Source organism: Hylaeus volcanicus, chromosome 6, assembly GCF_026283585.1.
Source record: "Hylaeus volcanicus isolate JK05 chromosome 6, UHH_iyHylVolc1.0_haploid, whole genome shotgun sequence".
NCBI classification, from domain to species: Eukaryota; Metazoa; Arthropoda; class Insecta; order Hymenoptera; family Colletidae; genus Hylaeus; species Hylaeus volcanicus.
In genome coordinates, this window is record NC_071981.1 from 11,435,350 (window position 1) to 11,459,451 (window position 24,102).

General features: G+C 36.6%; 5 protein-coding genes across 5 annotated transcripts; 4 read left to right on the forward strand and 1 right to left on the reverse strand.

Annotated features, from left to right (window-relative positions):
* The first annotated feature begins 408 nt into the window (after positions 1-408).
* LOC128878283 (trypsin-1-like) lies at positions 409-2,716 on the forward strand. The gene is made up of 4 exons (XM_054126369.1): positions 409-584; positions 1,124-1,418; positions 1,870-2,185; positions 2,448-2,716. Exons 1-4 carry the CDS (start codon positions 542-544, stop codon positions 2,601-2,603), a joined length of 810 nt encoding a protein of 269 aa, XP_053982344.1. The 5' UTR covers positions 409-541; the 3' UTR covers positions 2,604-2,716.
* A 2,397-nt stretch (positions 2,717-5,113) lies between these two features.
* On the forward strand, positions 5,114-8,309 carry LOC128878282 (trypsin-1-like). The gene is made up of 4 exons (XM_054126368.1): positions 5,114-5,223; positions 5,422-5,716; positions 7,119-7,434; positions 7,807-8,309. The coding sequence occupies exons 1-4, from the start codon at positions 5,181-5,183 to the stop codon at positions 7,963-7,965; spliced, it is 813 nt and encodes a 270-aa protein (XP_053982343.1). The 5' UTR covers positions 5,114-5,180; the 3' UTR covers positions 7,966-8,309.
* A 2,262-nt stretch (positions 8,310-10,571) lies between these two features.
* Positions 10,572-12,765, forward strand: LOC128878281 (trypsin-1-like). The gene is made up of 4 exons (XM_054126367.1): positions 10,572-10,732; positions 11,278-11,584; positions 12,108-12,414; positions 12,501-12,765. Exons 1-4 carry the CDS (start codon positions 10,681-10,683, stop codon positions 12,663-12,665), a joined length of 831 nt encoding a protein of 276 aa, XP_053982342.1. The 5' UTR covers positions 10,572-10,680; the 3' UTR covers positions 12,666-12,765.
* Positions 12,766-13,798: 1,033 nt separating this feature from the next.
* Positions 13,799-16,253, forward strand: LOC128878538 (anionic trypsin-like). Its single transcript, XM_054126825.1, has 4 exons — positions 13,799-13,874; positions 13,972-14,284; positions 15,348-15,663; positions 16,066-16,253. Exons 1-4 carry the CDS (start codon positions 13,799-13,801, stop codon positions 16,234-16,236), a joined length of 876 nt encoding a protein of 291 aa, XP_053982800.1. The 3' UTR covers positions 16,237-16,253.
* A 13-nt stretch (positions 16,254-16,266) lies between these two features.
* LOC128878539 (carboxypeptidase B-like) lies at positions 16,267-23,835 on the reverse strand. Its single transcript, XM_054126826.1, has 7 exons — positions 23,535-23,835; positions 22,201-22,395; positions 19,723-19,848; positions 19,373-19,506; positions 18,530-18,705; positions 17,918-18,146; positions 16,267-17,033 (listed from the first exon to the last, which is right to left on the reverse strand). The coding sequence occupies exons 1-7, from the start codon at positions 23,833-23,835 to the stop codon at positions 16,671-16,673; spliced, it is 1,524 nt and encodes a 507-aa protein (XP_053982801.1). The 3' UTR covers positions 16,267-16,670.
* Between the last annotated feature and the right edge of the window lie 267 nt (positions 23,836-24,102).

Here is a 24,102-nt window from a genome sequence, read left to right on the forward strand (position 1 = left end):
AAAATTTTCGTTCGAATTTTGTGTAAATGTTTATTCAATTTAGGTAGTCTTATGCTTTTTGACCTGAACTTTCTATGCGTTGTTTACTAAGACGACGTGCCATAATAAATATGAAAGAAATTGACTCACCTACGTGGCTTTATTTGTAATTTATGCATTGCTATGTAATGATAACTTCATTTTTTTAATTAAATAACATTAACCAATTTTATTACTTTGGCTTGGGGAAGAACTTATTAGCATAAATAGAACGAACAGTGATGAATATGTTACTGGCACGTAACGTTGTCGATGAAATTGCAGAACAAATTTTAGCCGTTCCAAACTTTTCACTTTCATTGATTTCAGCTTATTTTTCAACACTTTTTATCAAACCACTCTTGAAAGTTAAATATAACCATTTGTAACGTAAACATAGTACTAAGTGTTTCTGTTATCAATTACATGTTTGAATTATCGCCAAATATCGATGTGTATCATCCTATATAAATCGTAGTTTCCGATTGAGAATCATAAGTTGTGAGAAGAAATTCAATCAACAATGTTGACCAAGTGCTTGTTAGCAGCGATTCTCGTGCTCGAAGGTAAGTAATGCAATTTGTCGAACATTAATTTACCATTTCACATTTTCAATAAGATCCATCATCGTGCTATAAACGGTTCACTGTTTTCGAACAAAATCGTTCGAAGAGTTAATTCTTTTAAATAATAGTAACTTTTTCTTTTATTTATACTATGAAACCCCTTGCGGGATTAATATAGGCAAGCGATGCATTGGTCAGGCGCTGTGATTGGTCGGTGATTTTCATTAAAAATTCAAAAAAAAAAAAAAGAAATATATACACGTCGAATTGAGTAACCTCGTTCTTTTCGAAGTCGGTTAAAAACAAAGCACCGTCCAACATTTTTGCAAAGGAAATTGTGGTTCAGAATTGTCTCAGCTACCTCCCATTTCCGGCTCTTACGCTAATTCTGGGATACCCTGTATACATTGTGCATATATTCTCAGTACATTTATTTTTGTAGTAAAATAAAAGGTTAAGTTATAATAAATATTCCAACAGCGCAATCAACAACGACGCAACAAAATGGTTTAACCAAAATGATTATAATGACTTCATAGTGTGCTGGGCTATACCCCATAGCCTCAAACCCCGCATCACCGATAGCAATGATGCCGAACTCGGAGAATTCCCATACCTGGTCTCCGTTCAATTGGGATTCCCACCTCTAAGGAGTTACAGCCACGTTTGCGGTGGTGCCATCGTCAACGCATCATATGTCTTGACCGCTGCCCACTGTGTCCCGAAATATGGTAAATTGAGAGTCGTCGCTGGCAAATACTACCTCAACAGACATGAACAATCCGAGGTGATCGTTGACGTCGTTAACACGGTCATTCACAGCCAATACCACAGGTGAGTTTGCGAAAAATTTGAAATACGTTAATAAACAAATTGACGAATTTGTAGTTGAAGGTGTACCGTAGCTGTTGGTGGTTTTACATAAATTAAAACACTACAAAAGTAATCCAAACGTAACAAACAAACGAAATTATGTCTTAGAGATAGATTTTACCGAAGTAGAAACCGGAAGTATCAAAGCGTTGGTTTTTCTGATAAACGCTTAAACGTCAACATTAAATCTTTGTTCAATAGAAAAGCCAAACGAGATTAGAGGTTCAAATAGAATATAGTAGGTCCTATGTCACGCCACAGAATTTAAATTGCATAACGTTACCTTATCGAAAAGTGCGTAATCACAGTACGACACTTTTTGATTCCGAAGTAAGCTGATACTGAAAATACAAAGTACTGTATAAAAAGCGTCACATGTTTTATTGACATAATTTTTGTTACGGACTTACAGGGACAGTGGAGAAAATGACCTCGCCCTTTTGAAACTGGAGTACCCCCTGAAATTCAACAATTTCGTGTCCGCTGTCGCCCTGCCGGAACCGGAAACAGAGCTGTCTGGAGAAGCTGTTCTTTCTGGATGGGGGTCCACCTCTAAATTGCCTCTTCCTATTTACTCCAACGTTGTGCACAAGGCTGTTGTACCAATTCTTGAAAACGCCGACTGCCTTCAGGAACTGACCAAAGACCATCTCATTGGCAAAGTACCTCAACTCTTCGACTCTGAGGTTTGCACCGGAGTAGCTGGCAAGGAAGTGTCTGCATGCATTGTAAGTAACCATTCTCGTTTTCCAACTATTTACTTATTGTACAGGGTGTTTCCTACTTTTCCGGCAAGATTGTAGGAGCATGATCCACAAGTGAAAACAAGAAAAAAATATTATATGAAGTTTGTTTATAAATGCTTTGTTACAATATTATTGGCAATTTATTGAGTCGAATGTATATTTTTCTGACAACGAATAAGCAAATACCTAAAGCTTGGGTTGATGATAGCAATAGAATGGGTTCATTTATTCGTTTCAATTTCAGGGTGATGCTGGTGATCCACTCGTCCAAATCGTTGACGACTCTCCCGTCCTAGTTGGTATTGTATCATGGAATATAATGCCATGCGGATCTCGCCATATGCCCACTATCTACGCCCGCGTCTCCTCCTTCATCGATTGGATCAACGAGCATGTATAATATTCTACAAAATACTTTCGTGCGATAAACTAAATCCTACAACCTACATCGATTGTACACCAACAAAATTGAATCTTCTTTCTATGAAGAATGAAGAAGATTGTAATTGTAATTCGAGATTAATCAGTCTATGAATGAAAATTATAAATGATACGTTAAAAATAAATTTAATTGAAATAAAGATGAAGTGCTTATTCTACCTACTCCCTGTTTGAGAAGATTATCGGTAAACTTGATTGTGGCATTGAAAACTCACCATAGAGGTAAGGGATATTGTGAAGACCACAAAAGAAAGACGTATCCTCCGTGTGGATGTCAAATCATCATTCTCTTGCGATCCTGCCGATCAAATCAATGTAAATCGTATTATCGTTTCGAAGGAACTTGTAGGAGTGAGAACAATAGACAAACTCTGAATAAAGCTGAGGTTGGGTTTGAATAACACGAAACCAGCTGTTCTTCGCCTCTTTAGACTTTTTTTTTATTACATATTTAACGTCGCATCAACCTTTGAGTATTAGCGACAGTTTCTTATGAGGTTCTCTTCAATGTTAGATGTTGATTCATGTATGTGCTTTATCTCTGTACTAGATGACATAAAATAAACAAATAAAATAAAAATTCTATATCTAGTTATTATGATTTAAACATATTGCATACACACGAACAAAATAAAATATCACGAGCACTCATTCGAGCAATTCAGTATTACAAATAAATTGTTTAGGGTATTTTGCTTTACACCAAGTTCGTTTGCAATAACTTTGTACAAACAAGAGATACACGAATAAAAATTATCTTGATTAAGAGTTTGTACAGAGATTATGTGCAAATTAGGAAATACAAATTCAATAGAAGAAATGAGGAAGGCTATTTGGGCCACATTTTATCACAAGGTGTCAACTGATAAAAAGCCACGAGACGTGAATGGTCCTGTCGAATCGACGATGGTGTCGTGCTGTTGAGAGAAACCTAAATAATTGCACTCATGATCCACTGCTTACAGAGATAGTTCAAAATATAATCAAACCCATATAGAAAAGTTTATTCATACAAGATTTTTTATATAGCGTAGTTTAGGCGTGACCATACAGAGCAACAACAATAGTTTTAATATTCTTATGTGATAATTCGCGACAAAACAAATTAATTGCGAAATATAAACTACAGAAATTGCAGAATATCTACTGATAGCAATTTTTAACAAAAGTTATCATATCATAATAAAAGTATTTGAAGCAATGGGAATAACAATTGATCACATAACAAAAATTTTCGCTGATAATCGAGACAATCAGTGATTTTATTTGACCGACAGAGAATCTCAAGAAGTCTCAAATGAAGCGAGCACAGCATAAGAAGATGAAATTGTTGTTTTATAAGAATTTTATGAGGAAGAGGAACGTGTATATGGTGCTGGAATAAGTGATTGATTTTAAGTATGATAAGTTATTTTGTACCGTCAAGTAGTGTACGAAACTTTAAATGCGTTTTTTTCGAAACGACATTATTCCAGTTAGCTGCTGCGGTAACGCAAAAACTAATGAACCAGTTAAGTTGCAACTTAGTAGAAATATTCAATAGACGTGTAATTCTCATACGGGACTAGGATATTTTCGATACATGCAAAATTCGAATTTTACAGACGAAAAGACAGTAATTTTTTTACATAGAAATTGAAATTTTAATTTCAAAAGGCTATCATCTTGTTATTTTTTAATATTCTTAAATTATCATAGTTCAAACAATAACCACATACTTATAGATTAAGAATATCTTTATTTTTGTTTGTGTGAAAAACTAAAATTATTTATATCGTACCAGCTACGAATGGTTGCGTTAAAACTTTCGTTGGAATTTTGCGTAAATTCGCCTAAAAATCTATCTAATAGATCATCTTTAGAACGGTCTTTGTACAGCAGTCCGTGAAAGAAAAAAATTCGATTTTTTAAACCTGTTACACCGGAATCCTCCTTAAAGCCGCGACATGTCTGTCGTCAAGAATCAGTTACCTGTGCTAATAAAGCAATAACTGCTGATTCGTTTTAGGATCTCGCAAGATACCAACGACTCTACATCATTTTAGTCGACCGGTCGATAACTAAAATCAACGAAATAAATACTTCTAGTTTTTCGGCCGATAAACGGTGGCAGTGTAAAGTCTAATGATACTCTGCCGATAAGTAATGGGTTAAAAACTTTTTGTGTGAGTTTACATTTAGTTCGTCTAAGTACGCCATCTAGACTTTAAATAGACACTGATCTAAGATATCTGCAGACATAAGTAATTAAATTCAATTTCTTTAGAAATCATAGCAAGTCATCAACCAGATTCAATTCTTTGTATGGATACAATGATCTGCTAATCAGTATTACACTAAAATGATATTGTACGTTTATCAGCACTCACTTGAAACTTAAATAATCTTTGTAACCAATACAAATGTAATCATAACATCGATTGGTGATGTTATCGATTACAATTCAAAATTATCGCCGATAGCTGACGCGTATCATCCTATATAAAACGTAATTTCCACCGAAATCGACAAGTTGTAACGTGACGAATGTACAACAATGTTGACGAAGTGTTTGCTGGCAACGGTCCTCGTGTTCCAAGGTAAGGATACACTCTACTGAATTATCAATTTGTTAATAAGCCATCATACTTGAAATGTTGTAAGATGCTTGCCGTTTTACTTGGATTCGGAGATTTTATTCTTAGAATAACTTTCTTCGAGCTTTCGTATCGTCGATATTTCTGTTTTAATACAAAATAATTCCATGGCTTAGTATTTCAATTGTACCAATTTTACAGTGTGCAGTGCTGTGCCCTACGGCCTGACACCGCGCATCACTGATGGCGTTGACGCGGAACCCGGAGAATTCCCTTACCAAGTTTCCGTTCAATGGGGCATCCCACCCATAACCCAATACAGCCATGCTTGCGGTGGTTCCATCCTCAACGAGAGATACATCTTGACCGCTGGTCACTGCGTCATGAAAATTGGAAAACTGAGGGTTGTCGCTGGCAAATACTACCTCGCCAAAGATGAAAACTCCAACCAGGTTATCATGGTTTCCAATACCATCGTTCACAGTGGATACAAAGGGTAAGTTTCAGTGTATTTACACCTGACACTTTTCGTCCAGACTCCTACCATAGCTACGTATATCGATATTGTATGAAATCCAAATGTTATAATTAACCTTTTGCTCGAAAATTCTTAAACAAAATGAACATGGAAAATATATCTAATAGACATTAAAGCAGTGCATAATAGTAGAAGTATTATAGAGGTCGAAAGTTAAAATATGTAAAGGGTTTTCCAAACTGGGCTTTGGGATTTTGTTTTTAAGAAAACACTTTTTCCATGTTTAATTGGTTTTAAGAGGGTACTCGTTCTCTGGTCTTTACAAAATATTTGCTAATTTATAATCGAAAGTTATAATCGTTTATATCACGGACCATCGCGTTAAGCCAATCGAACACGAAACTTTAAGGAGAGAGAGATACTTGTAAGGTCGAGAAGGGTACTACCTCGCGACTATTTTTTTATGCTCGGTTAATATATTTTATAATTAACGTTCTTCTATTCTAAATATGCTTGATATGAGCGACCTTCTAGAGGGTCACCAAACATGGTTTGCGATGGGCAATGTTATGCAAAACTTGATCATCTGACATTTAAAATTTGTTGATAAATTGAAGTGTGTGAGAGGTTACGTCGAGAAAAGCATAAAAAAATATTACTTTCAAAGTGGTTCTAGAACGTTACCATAAAAAAAAGTAATTTTGGAAAAAATCGCCCGTTTCTAATGATTATTATGAAGATTATGATTAATTAATTTTTCCGAATATAGCTTTTATATATCTCTATAATGTGTTAAAATTTCATTCGAATCTTTAACCTGTTTTTGAACAAAAAAATTATTTTTTGACTTTTCGCTTTTTTCAATTTATTCAAAAACCTCAATAGATAGAGGTCTGAAACTTACAAGATCAATAACGTATCTCATTATTACCAACATACTCTCACAAGATGATCCAGATATCTCTCTAGGGCAGATTCACTATGCTTATCGTCCTAGAGCTTTTCAGAATATTATGTCAAATATTTTGCCTGCAGAAAAAATCATGAAAATACAACTAAGTATTTGCCACAAAATACCATAAAGTACCACCTTCAATGACAGTGTTCATGGTTACAATTAAACGCGAAAGATAATGTCCTTTAAGTATCCCCACGACTACACTAATAGGCGTATTATGTTATTAACAAACAAAATCCTAAAGTTCATATAGCTAAAGTTTTCAGAATGCGGTAGGTTTCATCTCACCTGGTGGTATACAAACGTAACGCGCGGAATAGCTTTATCGGGACATTGTCAAATACTTCCTGATTGTCTAGTAAACATAAAAAGATAAGAGCCACACGATCTTCTGATCGCTACTCTATGTCAATAACGGTTATCCCGCGTTCCACTGACATGGTTTTCTTTACTGGTTTACAGAGGTGTTGCGCAACACGATATCGCCCTTTTGCATCTGCAGTCACCCCTGAAATTCAACAAATTGATTGCACCCATCAAACTGCCAACCCAAGGTCAAAAACAGTCTGGACAGGCTGTTCTCTCCGGATGGGGATCCACCTCTAAAAAGCTTGTCCCCAATTTACCAAGTGTCCTCCAAAAGGCTATTGTGCCAATCCTCGACAACGAGGAATGCTTGAAAGAACTCACCTCTCAGCCCGTCGTCGGTCAACAACCTGAACTCTTCGACACCCAGGTTTGCAGCGGTCTCGCTGGCAAGGAAGTGTCTGCTTGCTCTGTAAGTCAATATTTTCGTTTTCCAACTGTTACATTGAACAGATACCTTGAATCAATCAACTCAATCAGAAAATTTCTCCAATTTTATTTTATATCATTTAAGAAATTCTTGAGATATTGAAAAACTTTATAGATGATTTCGTTTGCTTAGCAACATTCTGCTTGCTCTCCGTCTACCCAGTTGGCTGAGTAGACTGAGTAAACTGTTTCTATTAGACTAAACAGAATCATGGATGATTTCTTACATTGTTTTATATCCATTGTCTTCGTAGTTGACTAATTAAAAAGTTCAATGTGTATTGTTATTAACAAAAGTAACCGAATACTTTACATTTGTTTCAATTATTAATTGGTTTATCTGCCTAATATTTAGGGTGATTCTGGTGGCCCACTCGCTCAACTTGTTGGCAACTCCGCCGTACAAGTTGGTATCGTATCATGGGGTATGATGCCATGCGGATCTAGCCACATGCCTTCCGTCTACACCCGTGTTGCCTCCTACGTCGGCTGGATCCACCAGCACATGAAATAAATTTTTATAGAACCTTTTCTTGCAAAACAATAGCAAACTTGCTTATTCATTTTCTGAACTATTCAAAATACTTGAATTGTACCATAATCAGATTACGCAGTTCATGCATACAAATTACAGACAATAAAATGAGAAATTAAAATCTGGCAATCATTTTAAATTGTTGTATATTATATGCTACGTTCCAAATATATGATTTGAGAAGATTATCGATAAGCGTGATTGAGCCACTGCAAATTCCTTTGTAAATTAGAAGGGATTTTGAAACGACTGATAAGGCAAGATGAATTGTCTGTGTAGATGTCGAAATCACGCAGATACTCTCAGTCGAATCAATCAATCAATCAAAATAAATCAATATAGAAAGAGTTATCGGAAAGAGGGAATATGCAATTATAAGAGCGCATTGTTTACGAAATAAGAAATGTGAGAGAACATAATCTTTGTGTACGTATGTATAGATATATTCACATATATATGAGTCGCATCTATGCCTATTATAAATATGCATGTGTATACAAATTTCAATGTAACAAAAATTGTATCATATATAATAATATAATATATAATATAATTTTTATGTGAAATATATTCTATATAATATGTAATATATATAATCTAATTTTGATTACATTGAAAATTAAATTAAAATATCATTTCAACGTCATGTTAGTATACATATGTGAATCTATTGTTAGTTACGTAATATACTAGAACAAATATGCATTTATTAACGAAAAAGCTTCGATGATCTTGAAATCTTGCAAAAAAGAGACGATGAAAAAAAAATTGTTGCAGCTATGTGCTCCTTCGTACCATTAATTTGTTTGTAAAATATTTTTTGTATCATTGTGATTGGAAGAGATATTCAAGTGGCCTGGTTTACGTAGGTCATCTTTCATCCTAAAGGGTTTTCCAAAAATGGATTTATATTTTCATATTACATATAGTATAAATGGTTTGGAACATATTCCGATCTTTTTATGATAAGTAAAAGTGCACAAATATTGTCGTAAACTATGCTTTTTAAATAACGGTACAGAAAAAAGTACAACGGCATCAAGTAGTAAGATTTAGGTGGCCAATTCATATCTTGTTGAAAATAAATGTTAGAAATGTCAATTCAATTAAGTTGAGACTATAAAAAATAAGTAACCATTATAGTATAGCGTTGTACATTCACCGTAACAGAATTAACACAATCATCCTCGAAGAGAAATGGACCGATGATTTCGTCAGACTACAAAGAACGTTTATCCGTACATTTTTACGGATGGAGCAATTATTAAGGAATACCTTGAGGATCCCCCGCTCTCTACCTCACCAATGTATTAATTGTGTCTATTGAGATATCCATCTAACGTGAAATAAGTCTCATCGTTGATAATAATGATTTTACATGAAAACTGAGAATCTGTCGCTCTTTGTTCTAACATACAAGTAATAAAATTTCTGCGTTACAACGACATACTGCAACATTTGTATATGTTTCAAAGTAATGTACGTGACATTTCACTTGAAAAAACATAAACACTCTCTAATTACCATCATTAAAAAACCCCAAGCTTCATTCGCTAAAAAAACTTGTAATAATAACGAAATTTTAATAAGTATAATTTACTTATGTTTTATCTTTCTAGTATTTTATTTATGTTTTCTTTATACTTCACATTGCATTATTTAAATTTATTTATTTTAATCCCATTTAATACAAAATTTGTCCTTGACTACTAGACTGCATTAATCTGAGTGAAGACTTCGGCGAAAGGTGAAATTGATATATTTTCTTCACTTATCATGGAATACCATGGATTATTCTTTAATTATATCTCGAACACCTTCGTGCATTAATACGTAAACTTTATTTACAATTTTATACACAATGACAGTTATAGTGTGGAGTATAGTGTTTAAGAGTGCTTCTACTCCTTGTGATTTGAAACAATATGAGCAGTTGAATTTAATTATGTTTTTATACTTACTAAGAGCAATAAAATGAATAGATTCCACCTTAAATTCAAGTTCGATCAAAAATTATAAGAACACATTATGGCGATTGTTTACTGTCACGATATGGTCAACTATACAAAGCTAGGTAAGCAAAAATTTAGGATAAAAAGTTCATATCGTTCGGTGTGTCACTGTCGTGCATTTTTGAGGTTTTATCAATAGGATTTCTTAACGATTTGGGTCTATTATTCGTTATCGTTGAAGCTGAAAAGAAGCGAAAACTTGACACGATATAGTCTATATAGACAACAATATCCCAAGATTATCGAGATGATATCTACGTCAATAAAGACGGCCTTAATTAATGATTGCACTATTATTGCACTACAATACTATCATCGTTATCTCGTACCGCAGACACGAAGCAGCACGTTCATATGTATCACGAATTTCTTTATCGTTACAATTTTTTATGCTTCCGTCAGCGTGTCGACACGAACACGACGAGCACTTGAGTTCATCGATTTACCGAGTTTCATAATTAACAATAAGACGTAGGTATACGACGCACAAAAATCGATAAGCCAGTTCCATCAGTCACAATAAAACGGAAGAGATCACCGTGACGGATGAGACCTTCGTTATCGTTCGTATCTCGCGGACTGAGTCGATTAAAATCTAATTCTCGGCAGGGCAACGTCATCGATAGCCGACGAACGTTGTATATAAGCTCCGCCCCGTCGAAAGTTACATCAATCCATCGATATGTTTCTGAAAACGATCGTCTTCTTCGCCCTTCTCGCAGTGGTGACTGCTAGTAAGTCAATTCTTAATCAATATCCGCGGCTCATTCCGCCAATTACGTTACGGTGGTGGTTAGGAAGTTGCTTCCCTCCTTAAAAATACAGTTCGTGAATACATGAATATACTGTATATGTGATAGCTTGTGTTGGATTTTCTTTGATAATAAATGAAATTTGAATGCGAAAATTAAACCAAAAAAGTGATATTTTTAATTCATTCACTGCCAGGCAAATTTAAACCGTTTTGCTTTGAACGCCAAGATTTAATACAGACGTGTAATGTAGGTTATTATTTTGATAAAAGAAAGCGATATTAAATTTGTTGTTTCAAACAAAAAATTTACGATATTCTTTTGCAATAATTCGTGACTTGAAAGGCTATAAATTTATCCCCTTAGTAATTGCAATCAATTTGAACTACGATACGTCTCGTAGTTAGCAATGAATGGGTTAAGCTAATTATGAATGGGTCCTCCAATTTATGTTCGTTCGGGGTATCGAGAACCAACATTTCTTTTGCCTCCATCTAATACTACTAATCGTTTTCTTTTACTTTCAGCGCAACCCCACCGTAGCGTCATCATACCGTTGTTCGACAGCCGCGTTGTCGGAGGATCCGAAGCCAAAGTTGGCCAATTCCCGTGGCAAGTGTCTCTGCAATGGGGATGGCTCTTCGGTCAGTCTCACTTCTGCGGTGGATCTATTCTGAACAACCAATGGATTGTCACGGCAGGGCACTGTGTTTTGGCCGTTCCAAACTATGGTGACTTCGTGGTCAAAGTAGGCAAACACAACTTGAAGAAGACGGAAGACACCGAACAAACCATCAAGGTCGCGAAGTCATTCGTCCACGAAAAATACAGCGGGTGGGTAGTCGTTTCAAATTCTGTCAAAAATGAACGATCAGGTTAATAACACTAACGAAGGTCTAGAACTGTTCATTGATCAACTTCTGAGCTCATTTCACACTCTTCTTGAACTTAAATTTTATCAGGTTAAATTTCGATATACTTTTGGCTATCTATGGTAGAAAAATAGTTCTTGTAAAAAAGATTTGGATATTTTCATTAGCGATAAATAAATAGAGAGAATAGACAATTCGCGAATGATATAATAAAAGTAATTAATTATTTGACTAAATCAATGCTGGGAAAATGAAGGGTTGTTTTGAACGATATACCAAAGAGAAAGGAAAATGTTTTAATCTCCACTGTAGAAAGTTCATATTTCCGAAAAGATTAGCCACGTCTTAAATCGACGTCAAAATTGTTTTAAAAATCAAGTAATAGGAACATTCAACGTAACTTTATAGTTCGCGAAGAGAGCAAAGATAAAGTAACAGGGATTTCAAATGGAAAATAACTAATTCGTTAATTTGACAATTTCTAGAAATGTCGCTCCCTATGACATCGCACTGTTGAAACTGGAGAAGCCCCTGGTGTTGAGCAAAGCGGTTAAAGCGATAAGTCTGCCAGAGTCAGGAAGCACGCCTGCCGGAACCTCCGTGTTGTCAGGTTGGGGATCAACTTCGAGAACCAATACCGCTCAAATGCCTGACGCACTTCAATATGTCGACTTGCCTCTCATCGACCTGGCCACCTGCAAGAAAGCCGTGGAAGACCTTACCGGGCCATCTCCTTTGCACGAGACCAACGTATGCACCGGACCCCTCACCGGTGGTTACTCGGCGTGCAGCGTAAGAAACCAGATTCAGTTCACCGCGCGCAACCGTAAATCGCTAACAGGAACGCATTGCTAACGATTTATCGATTTTTATTCTAGGGTGACTCCGGTGGCCCGTTGATTCTCAACAGAAACGGCAAGGCCGAGCTGATCGGAATCGTTTCCTGGGGAATAGTTCCGTGTGGTACGGTCGGCGCGCCATCCGTCTACACCAGAACCTCTGCTTTCAACGGCTGGATGAAAGACATCATGTCCAAAAATTAAACTGTTCCTTTCGTTTTAGAAATTCAATCAGAAAAATTGAATAAGCGTGTCTCGTTTTCGGAAACTGAATTGGAATCTTCAATAAAATGTGTTAAAAATATTTTAACGTGACTCATTTTTATCGCGAAACCTGCATTGTTGCGTGCGACACTTACTCCCATTAGCTACGGAGTACAAACGTAATTAAAATTATCAAGTTAATTATCGAGTTACGATTTTATCTGAATGCCACTCGAATGCTTCGTGTAATGGGCCTTGATATTGTTTGCACTCAAACGTACTTCCGTATTTACAAATTTCGTATTTTCCTATAGAGGGATTGTTAATTCTATTGGTCAGCTTTTAACAATTTAATTACTAATTTATATACACTATACATACACGATTGTGCTCTAGATATTGACTTAAACCTGTCGTATATGACTTTTGATGAAAGATACGTTACGTTGAATGAAGTCCCATTTCCAAGTATAAATAGATATAGACAGGTATCTGTGATATATATAAAAATAATAAAGAAGGCAATATTGACGTTTCCATGAATTAGATATCATTGTGATAATGTATATAGTCAATTGTAGCCATAAAAACTATACAAAGCTTAGGTAAAAATGAAGAAAATTTGAAAACTAAAAGAAAAATAATCTCAACCAAAGGATTGCTTTATTCGAGACAGCAGAATTCTTTTCTTTATCCATAAAAGAATTATGTTTGCTTATACCTAATATATACCACGACAAATAAAACTTATCAATTTCAAAACCGTATCCACGATTATCTATTATTTATTGCCAGATTAGAAGGAGTCGGAATTGATTAAGTTAAAGCGGATAGACGAAACAACCTGTACATGGAAATTGGTTTTTCATGCACATTTCTGATGAGAATTGAGATTTCGAAACGTGTCTATAAGCAGAAGAAACTAGAGCACCATTGATGCATCCATTTGTGGCCTGCAGAGTTTCAAATACGGGAACCAGTTCTGATTTCCGGTTGGTAGGAAGAAAGATCTCTCCAGTTCCTCCTCGGGATGCTCTTCCGCTATCGCTTCCCCTGCGTTGGCGTGAATTCCACTTAACCATTCGATCTTGATCGCTCGGACGAATCGAATCGCGTTAAAAATTTCACACATGATGACGAACATTCGAAAATCGTTGGTGTTGTTAACGGTTCTAAGCTTCACTCCCGCGTTGTGTACCGAAATGGATGGTGAGCGGGGAACAATTTTTCTGCGGATGGTATCGGTGCAATCGTATCTAAACGATTCGTAAGCTACTTTAATTTTATCTAATGGTTTCGTCGGTAGAAATGATGCTGAAGATGGCGATGTTGGCGCGAAGGCCAACGAGGATAGTCGGGGGAAAGGACGCGGAGAAAGGACTACATCCTTGGCAAATCTCGGTGCACTGGGGTAATCAAGCGCGGAAAATTCGACAGAGACACGTTTGTGGTGGCAGTTTGCTGTCAGCTGGGTGGGTGCTCACAGCTGGACATTGCAAAACCTTAGCACCACCGGGAGAGTTCATGGCCCTAGCTGGAAAATACAAGCTTAGGGATTCCGAGGACACCGAGCAAAGTAGAATGGTAGCCAAAGTCTTCGTCCACCCAAACTATGACGGGTGAGTATCAAGACTCGACGTTCTTTGTAGAATAGAAAAGAAAACAACACGATAATGAAAGCTTATCTTCAGTTTCTAGACCTCTAAAAGTTGATATTTATTATTTAAGAAAAATATTAAAAATTCCTATTGTGTAACTGTGTTATACATATTGACGTATTTAAAAAATGGCTTCTTTTATCTTCAAAATGGACAGGTCCCTTTAGAGTTTGTGTAAGTGTAAGAAAATTCGTAAAGAAGGTTCCCATTTCTTTCCATTCTAACAAGGGAAGCCTTCGAATCCGGAAATTATAATTAGAATGTTACTTTGTGTGAATGTAGAATATACTGCAGTTTACAAAGGACTATTTCTTGTATGTAAATTCACTTTGTAGGGATGAAATCAGCTCTTTAAGTTTTCGAGCTTTATCGTTTTTTCGAAACAATTATTAAAACATGAATATTTAATTAATTCGAAGATATGATAATTTTAATTAAGTTGTAAAGTTCCAAATGGTTATTCAAACGTTTTTTGAAAAAGTAAAATTCACGAACATGCATTAATTACATCTTAACCCTCTATGGATTCGTGTAACCTTCGTGTCACATGCTAATGCATTGACGTTTTAGTTAACAATGTTAATTAATTTCTTTTACAAGATGACATATACATGTCTTGATTATATAATGTCTCTGATAACTAGACCGTGGATGATACGTAATTATGATGTGCAATAATATAGAAAATATACGTAAAATGTACATAATGAATGTTGAAAATATTCTACAATTATTATAATGATATTGTTATTTCATTTTACATAAGTGTACATACCTTTTGGTTATGTTTAGTATTTCGTTACATTAGTTTATATCATAAATTCATAAAATCCGCAGTCTATTGGTAACCAATAATAATATTGATGATCGTTGGCAGCATGAACCCGATACGTCAAAGTAAATGCCTTGCAAGTTGTTCCAGAAAAAACAACTTTGGTCCATAGAGGATTAAATGCATCCGTAAAATATCTGTATAATTTTTAATATAGGACATATAGCGAAATGAATGCGGTGTTTATTCTAGAACTGTGGCGCCGTACGACATAGCGCTGATGATGTTAGAACAGCCGTTCGATTTGAATCCCTTCGTCTCCACGGTGTCGTTGCCGTATCCTGATTCCCTACCCACGGGAGATGTCATGTTGACTGGCTGGGGCAGCATCGGAAGAACGCGTAAGCCAGAAGCCCCGGAAGTTCTTCAGGCAGCCACGTTACCAGTCATTGATTACGATTTATGCAAACTCACACTTGACAAGAGCTTGAAACGGAAAGATAAGAATCCTCTTCATGAAACGAATATCTGCACGGGACCTTTAGACGGTAGCTTATCGGCTTGCAAGGTGTATATCTTAACATTCATACCGAATGAATTGTCTATTCTATTACCGAGGAAACAAGAATCGATTCATGTGATTTGAAGATTCAGCTCAAAAGATCTAACAATATTTGTCTTGAAAATTCTTGTCTACAAAAAGAAACAAAACGAACAAAAATATAGGTGACCTGTAATGAAATCCGTCGAATTAAATAGTCCAAGTGCACGCGTACTCGATAAATTTTCAAACTTATTTTTTTCGAAAATAAAGCGTCGTATGAAAACATTTTATTCTACATTTTCGATTCGATTTTTTTCGTAGAATCACCCCCTACTCGCTTGTACCACTAGTTACGGGACACCCTGTATATTCTAAGCTAAAATCTTCAAAAATAGAAATTGACTGTTACTTGAACACATTTTCCAGGGTGATTCTGGAGGACCCCTAGTCAGGAAGAACGCCTTTAATGAAGTAGAAGTGGTGGGAATCGTTTCTTGGGGTTTGTTCCCCTGCGGCGGAAAGAACGCACCCTCTGTATACACCAGAGTATCCGCCTTCATCACATGGATCATCGTGATTATGTTAAATCATTCTTAAGCAACTACCACAAGAATTGTTAACGTTTATGTTATTCAATAAATAATATTCATAAGTATCGTCACTCATCTTATCCTTCAACAGTACAAAAACACTTCATATCAGGTTATGCCATAAATAATCCGTGTCGCATCTCAGAAATGTGTTCAAAATTTCAACAATACTGATGATGTCAAATCAACACTGAATGAGTTTTTAATTTAAAACCTCAAAAATTTGTTGAAGATGAAATTCAGAAGTTAACCGAAAGATATAAGAAAATAAAAGTACAAAGTATTTTCTTACACCGAATGTCAGCGTCGGTAAACTGCATTACTTATGGGATGACCTTATATGTTCGATATGCAGGCAGTATCCGATAATTTATACAAAACAATCGATGAGAAACGCGAACGAAAGTCACTGTAGAAATGATAACTCAGGAAGCTCGATGACTACAAGGTTTTGCAAGCCTCAGCGACGACCAAAACCGCCGCCAGAGCCTCCTTGGCTGTTGGAATGATGTAACGCGAGGGTAGAACGAAGCCATGCTTTCCAGTGTCTCTTAATTCGATCGTGAACGTGTACTTCATCTTTAATATTGCCTTGGCCCAATCATCGGAGCCACCAGAAGCCGCGTATAAAGCCGTAGCGCTGTTTCCAACTGTGTAACCACTATTAGCGCCACCAGCTTTCCTCATCTCTGTGGCCATTTGTCTGCCGACCTTCTCGAGGTCGGCGTAGTCTGGCGGAACACGTTTGTCATAACCCCATGGGTACAGAATGAACTGGCCATAGCTGTGGAACGACAGGTACGCCTACAGCAGTGAAACGAATAACAAAATTAAGCGATTGTCTGGTATTTACTATCTGATATCCACAGTAGAGCCTTCAGTATCCAACCCTTCATTATTCGAACAGCCTAATATCCGAACAGCGTTTCATAGGGATGTTTACAGACGATATATAAATACTTATTTGTTCGGTCATAAAAATCTTAATCATAACAAGTAGTGTAAAGTTGACAATAGCGTACAGTTTAAACTGTTGAAGTATGAATACGAAATAATTAAAGTGCTCGAATCTGATGGAAGTGCTACAAAGTTAGTCAGAATACATGGTGTTGTTTAATTTACAACCACAAATATTAAAACGGAGAATATGTACCAAAATTTAGTGAGTGTGATATTCACGATATAATGGATTGGTTTTAGTATGACACAAATGACGGAGGTATCATTCATATGAACTACAGATAAGCTAAAATAGAAAATTATAACAATGGTGAAATAAATAATGAAGTTTAATAAAAAAAAATTGATTGTCTTATTATCCGAAATTCTCTTATTCAACCACTTTTGTCTTTATTAGCGTGGATACTGGAGGCTCAACTGTATTAAAACTTTAATCCTTAGGTAATACTTTAGATTTGGTATTTTAATACTGATCGATATAATTAGAAATAAATTAATTTTAGGCCACCATAACCACCGTACTTTACAAGTTATAATCTCGATAAAAATTCCTCCCATCTAATCTCAATAAAACCAATATCAAATTCGACACACGGTACTCTTTTTATCTTTATTTGTAGGTTTTAAATATCCTTGATCATTTTAAGCAAAGTGTTCAAACAGTAGCGATGAAATATTGAAAATATCCACAACGGAGTAACAATCCACAAATTAAAAAATGAACCAACTTTGAAATTAGCAGCGCTGGCTTCGAAAAAGTTCTTAATGGCGTTGGTTTCAGGTTCGGAGAATGGTCCAGAACCCGCGTAAATTTCGCGACATGGATCCTTACTGGTGCCCATGCCACCCCACCGATAACCAAAGTTTCTGTTGAGGTCAACGCCCGTACACGAGCTGCCTATCGCGCGTTTCCTGTTCTTCCGCCATAAACGGTCCCTGACGAAAGTGTATTCGTATCTGAAAAGTAGACACAAATAAAATATTGTTTATCAATTAAATCAGACATACAAATAAAACGAAACTTCATGACTCCAAAAAATACTATTTAATTTCGCTCAACATTTACATTTTATTTTGAAATTTGAATTTTAACCGGTATGAAACGGAATGAACACTTTGATGACCGGTGTCAATCCCATTATCACATCTAGAATAGTCTATTGAATCATCATCGTCACTTTCATTTAATACATCCGACTTATGCATGATACAGAGATTATTTATGATCTTTACCTTATAATTTTATATTAAGGGGTTAATATTCTTAAAATTGTCTAGACTTGCCAGCTTTTTCTAGTAAAAATGTTGGCGAGTGCAAAGAATTAGATAATCGTACATACCCATCAGGATTGGCAACTGGCAGAATATAGTAATCAGTCTCGAGATTATCGCTATTTTCGACCAGATAATCGATAATATAAGTGACAGCCGCTGGAGAGATCCATTCTCTAGCGTGAATTCCTCCGTCGATCCACAACGCGGGTGCGTTCTGCTTCCCGTTGCTGATTCTCAAAACCTATGGTATTGTTTAGAATTTTGATAAAAAAATTCTTTAATTTGCTTCGTGCATTACTGCTTCGAAAAGAATTCATAATTGTGTTGATTTCGTATCATAGTCTGACGAAAATGAACCTAGTATCAGGTCATCCCATAAGTAATGTCGTCTCCTATGTTACTGTAAATAAACATCTGTACCACAATTTAGCAATGCGGAAATACAACTAATGAATCACAAGGATTTGTGTTCGTAATAGTAACGCTTGACCGCATACAGCAAGTATGACAGCAAGTATAAGTAGAAAACGATAATAAACATTTACCTCACCCATCATACACCTCTGATCTTGCACTAAGCGATAACCATCTATTTTCGTGAGTACAATAATTTTTAATCCGAATAAATTCAACAATATTGAATACGTAAAATCAGTACTGGATGAGTTTTTCAATTCAAAACGATAGATAGTTTATAAAGATGGAATTAAGACGTTAATTCATGCTTAAAAATAAACGTAAGCACTAATTTTTTGCACCAAAGTCAGCGTCGGAAATGGGATGACCTGATACGTTTCCTAATCATGAATAATTCTACGACAAGAATTTTAAAATTCACAAGAAATAAAAATACGAGGCACAGCGGTTCGACATTGTTATCTTAGGTCCTAATAGTCGAAAAGAACTACCTTAAGAGGTCTTCCTTCGACGGAGTTACCGATGCTCACAACAGAGCAAACATCAGGGAAAGTTTCAGCGAGGTAATCGAGGTACGTATGGATGTCCTCAAGACGATGGTAACTGGACCACTCCATTCGATGACCTGACACGTATACCTTCAAGATTATTCAGAGGTTGCACGTTCGACGTCCTTAAATGATACGTGAGAACATTCCGCTCCGTAGATTCAGAGACGATAGATATCGGTATATATATATGTACATATCCGTGTGATTAAAATCATTTGTCGACAATGTTTCGTAAACGACAGCCGTGATTCTGAATCGACGAAGCGGATTGTCGCGCGCGAGAAGCTCACCCCTAAAATGCCAAGGGCCACCTCCACCGCGTACGCTAGTTACAGGATAACGAAGAGGACGAGGACGAGGTCGTGAGTATCTATCACGCACTCTGACCGCGAATCCCTGCCACCAAGCGTAACGAGCTAGAAAATTACTCAGAAGCTCAGTGTTCCGTGGTGTACTGTTGCCTGTTAGTCGAAATCGCAGCCAGAAATGGAGCAGATTCATAGAATTTTGGGAAATTTAGTGGGAAAGCCTTAAAACGTAACGGTAGACCTTACGGATCAATTGACGTTTGGATCACTCGGTGCGTGATTCCTTTTGGAACAATTTGAACTTGTAAATCCTTCAAAAATTAATGGAAATAGTAACCAAGTGAAAAATGCAATAATATCCAGAAAAGAGTTTTCTTTTTTAATCCTGAAAACCTTTAAAAAATTGCGGAACTCTATTAAGTACTGTACAGAGTTGAGTAGTTGGCTAACGAGTTTGAATGGTAACAGTATAATCTCATAGATTGTATAACACGAGGGTCATTCAAATATAAACCAAAAATTGTGTACACAACTTTATTGGTGATAGATACAAATACAACTGGAGTGCCTTATTTTTCTGTGTACTTTTCTTCAACAGAATACATTTTCTTCGTCAGATAGGAAGCTTTCTAATCCCCTTAAACAGGCGTAGTCAAATGTTTTTAGATGACTTTGTCACAAAAAAAAAATCAAATGGGGAAGAACCTTCCTCGTCACAACCATGACATCTTTACTTGAACTCTTTTTGTCTTTCATGAATGTTTTATGAATAAAAATGAATACTAGCAATAAATAAGTCTATAATTGATGTAGTAAAAAGACTACTTAACAATTAATGTAACAAAATAAAATAAAAAGGAACTGATAAATTTTCCTATTCTTTGTTTTTTTTCACTGATCCTCATTATGTACTTTTTAAGATGGCCTCGTTTAACTCTGTTTCGTTCAACGCTGAAACTTATTGGAACGTATCCCCGCGTTGAGCGGGGTCTTACTGTACCAATCAAATTCGCTAGGTAGCTTTTTATCTCTACATAATAAGCGAGCTTCTCTCTATCTTTACAAAATCTTGTTTCTAGAGCATACTTGTCTTCAATTACCGCACTCTTACAATATCAACACTTTACAGGATCATTAACCTACTGTTAGTAGATCAACGTGCCAGTTTGTAAGTAGCAATGATCCCGCAACATTCTCCTGTGCAGCAGAATCAGATCGTTTGCGATTCTAGTCGAATCACGCAGACATCTCGGTTTCTTTTCAACAATTTTCCTCAAACTGGGACCCCTGCCAAACTGAGGCGGGCAGTCCCAAGGATTTAGGTAACGGGACCGCGATCGAGATACATGACGATACATCATATTATTCAGTATCAAGCTTTGGCGGAGATGATCGAAATCACGCGCGTTGCAGATAACACGGTGTAAGTATAACTGTTAATGGTAATCGGCATTATCGTCGGAACCGGAACTGGGTTACCAGGTTAAATCGCGACGAGGTCGATAACCCCGTGCCTTTCCATCGAAAATAGCCAACAGCTAATGATTCTAGACGCTCGTATCGCTAACGAATCGTGGCCGTGCATTTATTGCGGCCGTTAATCGGCAGCGAGAGCGTAGATCATTTACAATCCGTCCGCGCATTAGTATGTCGTTAGAGAAACGGAAGTTCCACGCGATTAACCCTGGAAAGACTAAGGAGGGGAATAGCGAAGTCCATCAGTCGGAAAATACCCTATCTCGTGTGAAATATTACCAAAATAATCTTTATTGTGCACTTGATACGATGCGCAGTGATCTCAATTCTAGAAAAAGCTGACTAAACGTCGTAGAAGACTCCAGATTGAAATATGACCGACGTATTTTTTAGTAGATGATCTTATATATGGATGTGTATAAAGAAAGTTGCGATGGTAGACAGCCTTCGTTTTTGAAATCCGTTATTTTGAAAATTGTATAAAAAAAGTACTGTGCAAATCGAGTGTTTGGAGTATTTCTATTAGCCATGCGTTGCTCAAATGCAATTATTCCCGAATCTCTGAGTTGCCAAGAACGTTTCTAACGTGCTTATCAAAATCACTTTCGAATCTATGCCCCGTATAAGGTCAGCGATTTGTTTTCATCGGCTTTCTTCGTTGCGTGACTCGACCGTACAATTGCGACGAGACACCTCGTCGGGAGCCATTTGTGTCAGTGAAACGAGTAAAATGACAAGTGAAACATTCTTTTTTCCATCGTCTAACGCGTCCACTTGTCTTCCGCCGTCATTTCAGACGAAGGTGAAATTTTCTGAACGAAGATGATAAATTGCTGATTCGCAAACAATATAATATATTACACCTGCTTAGCGATGTATAGGTGAAAAGAGAAAATTAAGCGAGGGAAGCGTAAAATAGTAAGCCAAATTCTTATCGAAACGATTCAACGCCGCGCTAAAAAATTAGAAGGTAATTATTCAAACCTTTACGGCCTTCCAGCTCCAGCATCTCCTCCTCGGAGAGTACGTGATTCTCTTGGTCTATTTCCTTCTGTAGATCGTCGATGACCACCCAGTATTCCAAGTCTTTCTGTTTCAAATATCGAGAGACTCTTGGGATCTCCTCCGAGCGGACCATTACGTCGATTGCAGTGTCGTTTCCGTTCCAAAAAGAGAATACTGTATGAGACAGAGAAGTAAACACGAATAAAATAATATTTCTAAACTCTTTTCTATGAAATACCCAATGTTGTTTTATTATTACAGTGTCATGGCGCTATATTTGTCTTTAATACAAGTCCTATCTATTCTGAAATAGATTTAAACAATTTATAAATCGTTGGTACTAATTAAGGTTTCCATGTGTAAGTCGTATTCTTTGAATATTAGGACTTTCTGATACATAATACATAATTCTTTCTGATACACAATACATAAAAATTGATAAAAATCCTTCGTTTTAGGGTTATAAACGTACAAAAATAAAAATAAAATTAATAGCATCGAACAAGTAAGATAAATGTAATCATAGCGACGATTATCAAACCATCGCGTTAACGAAGAAGATTCGATAACAGAGATTACCGCCATGATTGATACTTGTCGCTATTTTTCTGTTTTGTTCTTGTGTATTTGCAATAATTCTATTGTAACATTCATAAGTCACTGAAAACAACTTTAAAACAATGAATTCAAACGTAATTTTTAAAACTTAATCATAGACTGTTCCTGGCTATTTTCATATATCATAATTTACAACCAACGTTTGCTACGATGTGAAAGAAATGTGTTTCGTTTCCGTGGCATTTGCTTGAATGAGTTTAGAGTCAGAATGTAAAACATTAAAATCAGAATCAATTAAACGAGCAAGGAGTAGGTCAGTGAGGGTACGACCATAAGCGAGCATTAAAATTTTTAATAGACTTCTGTTAAACTTAACCTTTTCAGTACTATGGAATTTAGAAGTTTTAACATTTAATGTAATTATACGGGAATTCCCCTTTAATATACTTTTATGTATAAAATTAAACAAAATTTGCATTTGAATGTAAGTCAACATACATAAAATCGTCCCATAGTACACGCGAAGATATAATGTTCGTAGCACTCTTGGTAAGAGTACCGAACGATGAAATATCGTCGCGTAGCACGAAAAGGGTTAAACTGACTAATTTTTTAATTTAAATCTTATATTACCATTATCCCAAATACCAACATCTACATTTGCATTATAATCGATAAATTCTACACTACGAATTACTTTTGTCTCAAGGCTGTCTCAATTACCACTAGAGTATTTCTAACGAAAAATTACGAACATCCAGCTTCCTGAAAGTCGACAGCCACGCTGGACAACGTTTGTCCCTCAAGAGCACGGACCTTCCACACCTGAGCGCCATCGTAGGTCACCTTCTCGTCCCTCACCCTAACCGCCCTTTGAATGGTCTTCGAGTTCTCCGCGACAGGCTCGTCGACGATCTCGATCCAGTCAGGAAGGACGAACTCCCGTCGTTCGCGTTCGATCACCGCCGCCTCGACGACGGCAAGGACGACAACGATCAGACACACGAACGTCGCGATACGACACCGCGAACTGCGAATTCTGCTGCTCTTCTCCATACTCGGCCGACTATCCGCGTGTCGTCGACGGGCCCACCTTTTATGATATGCGACCCGGTCGACGATCGGGAATAACGGGACATAACGAGCGCCGCTCGAATCGCCTCGAACGCGGGTCGCTCGAACTCCCAGCTTCGAGTATCTTTGACCCCAGCCACTTGGCGTCGTACAGTGTCTTATTTTAGCAATCTTACTTTAATAAATTAACACTATGCTGTCCAGTGACACCACGTTGGTGTTTCGCGAAAATTATCGCGCAAATGTCTG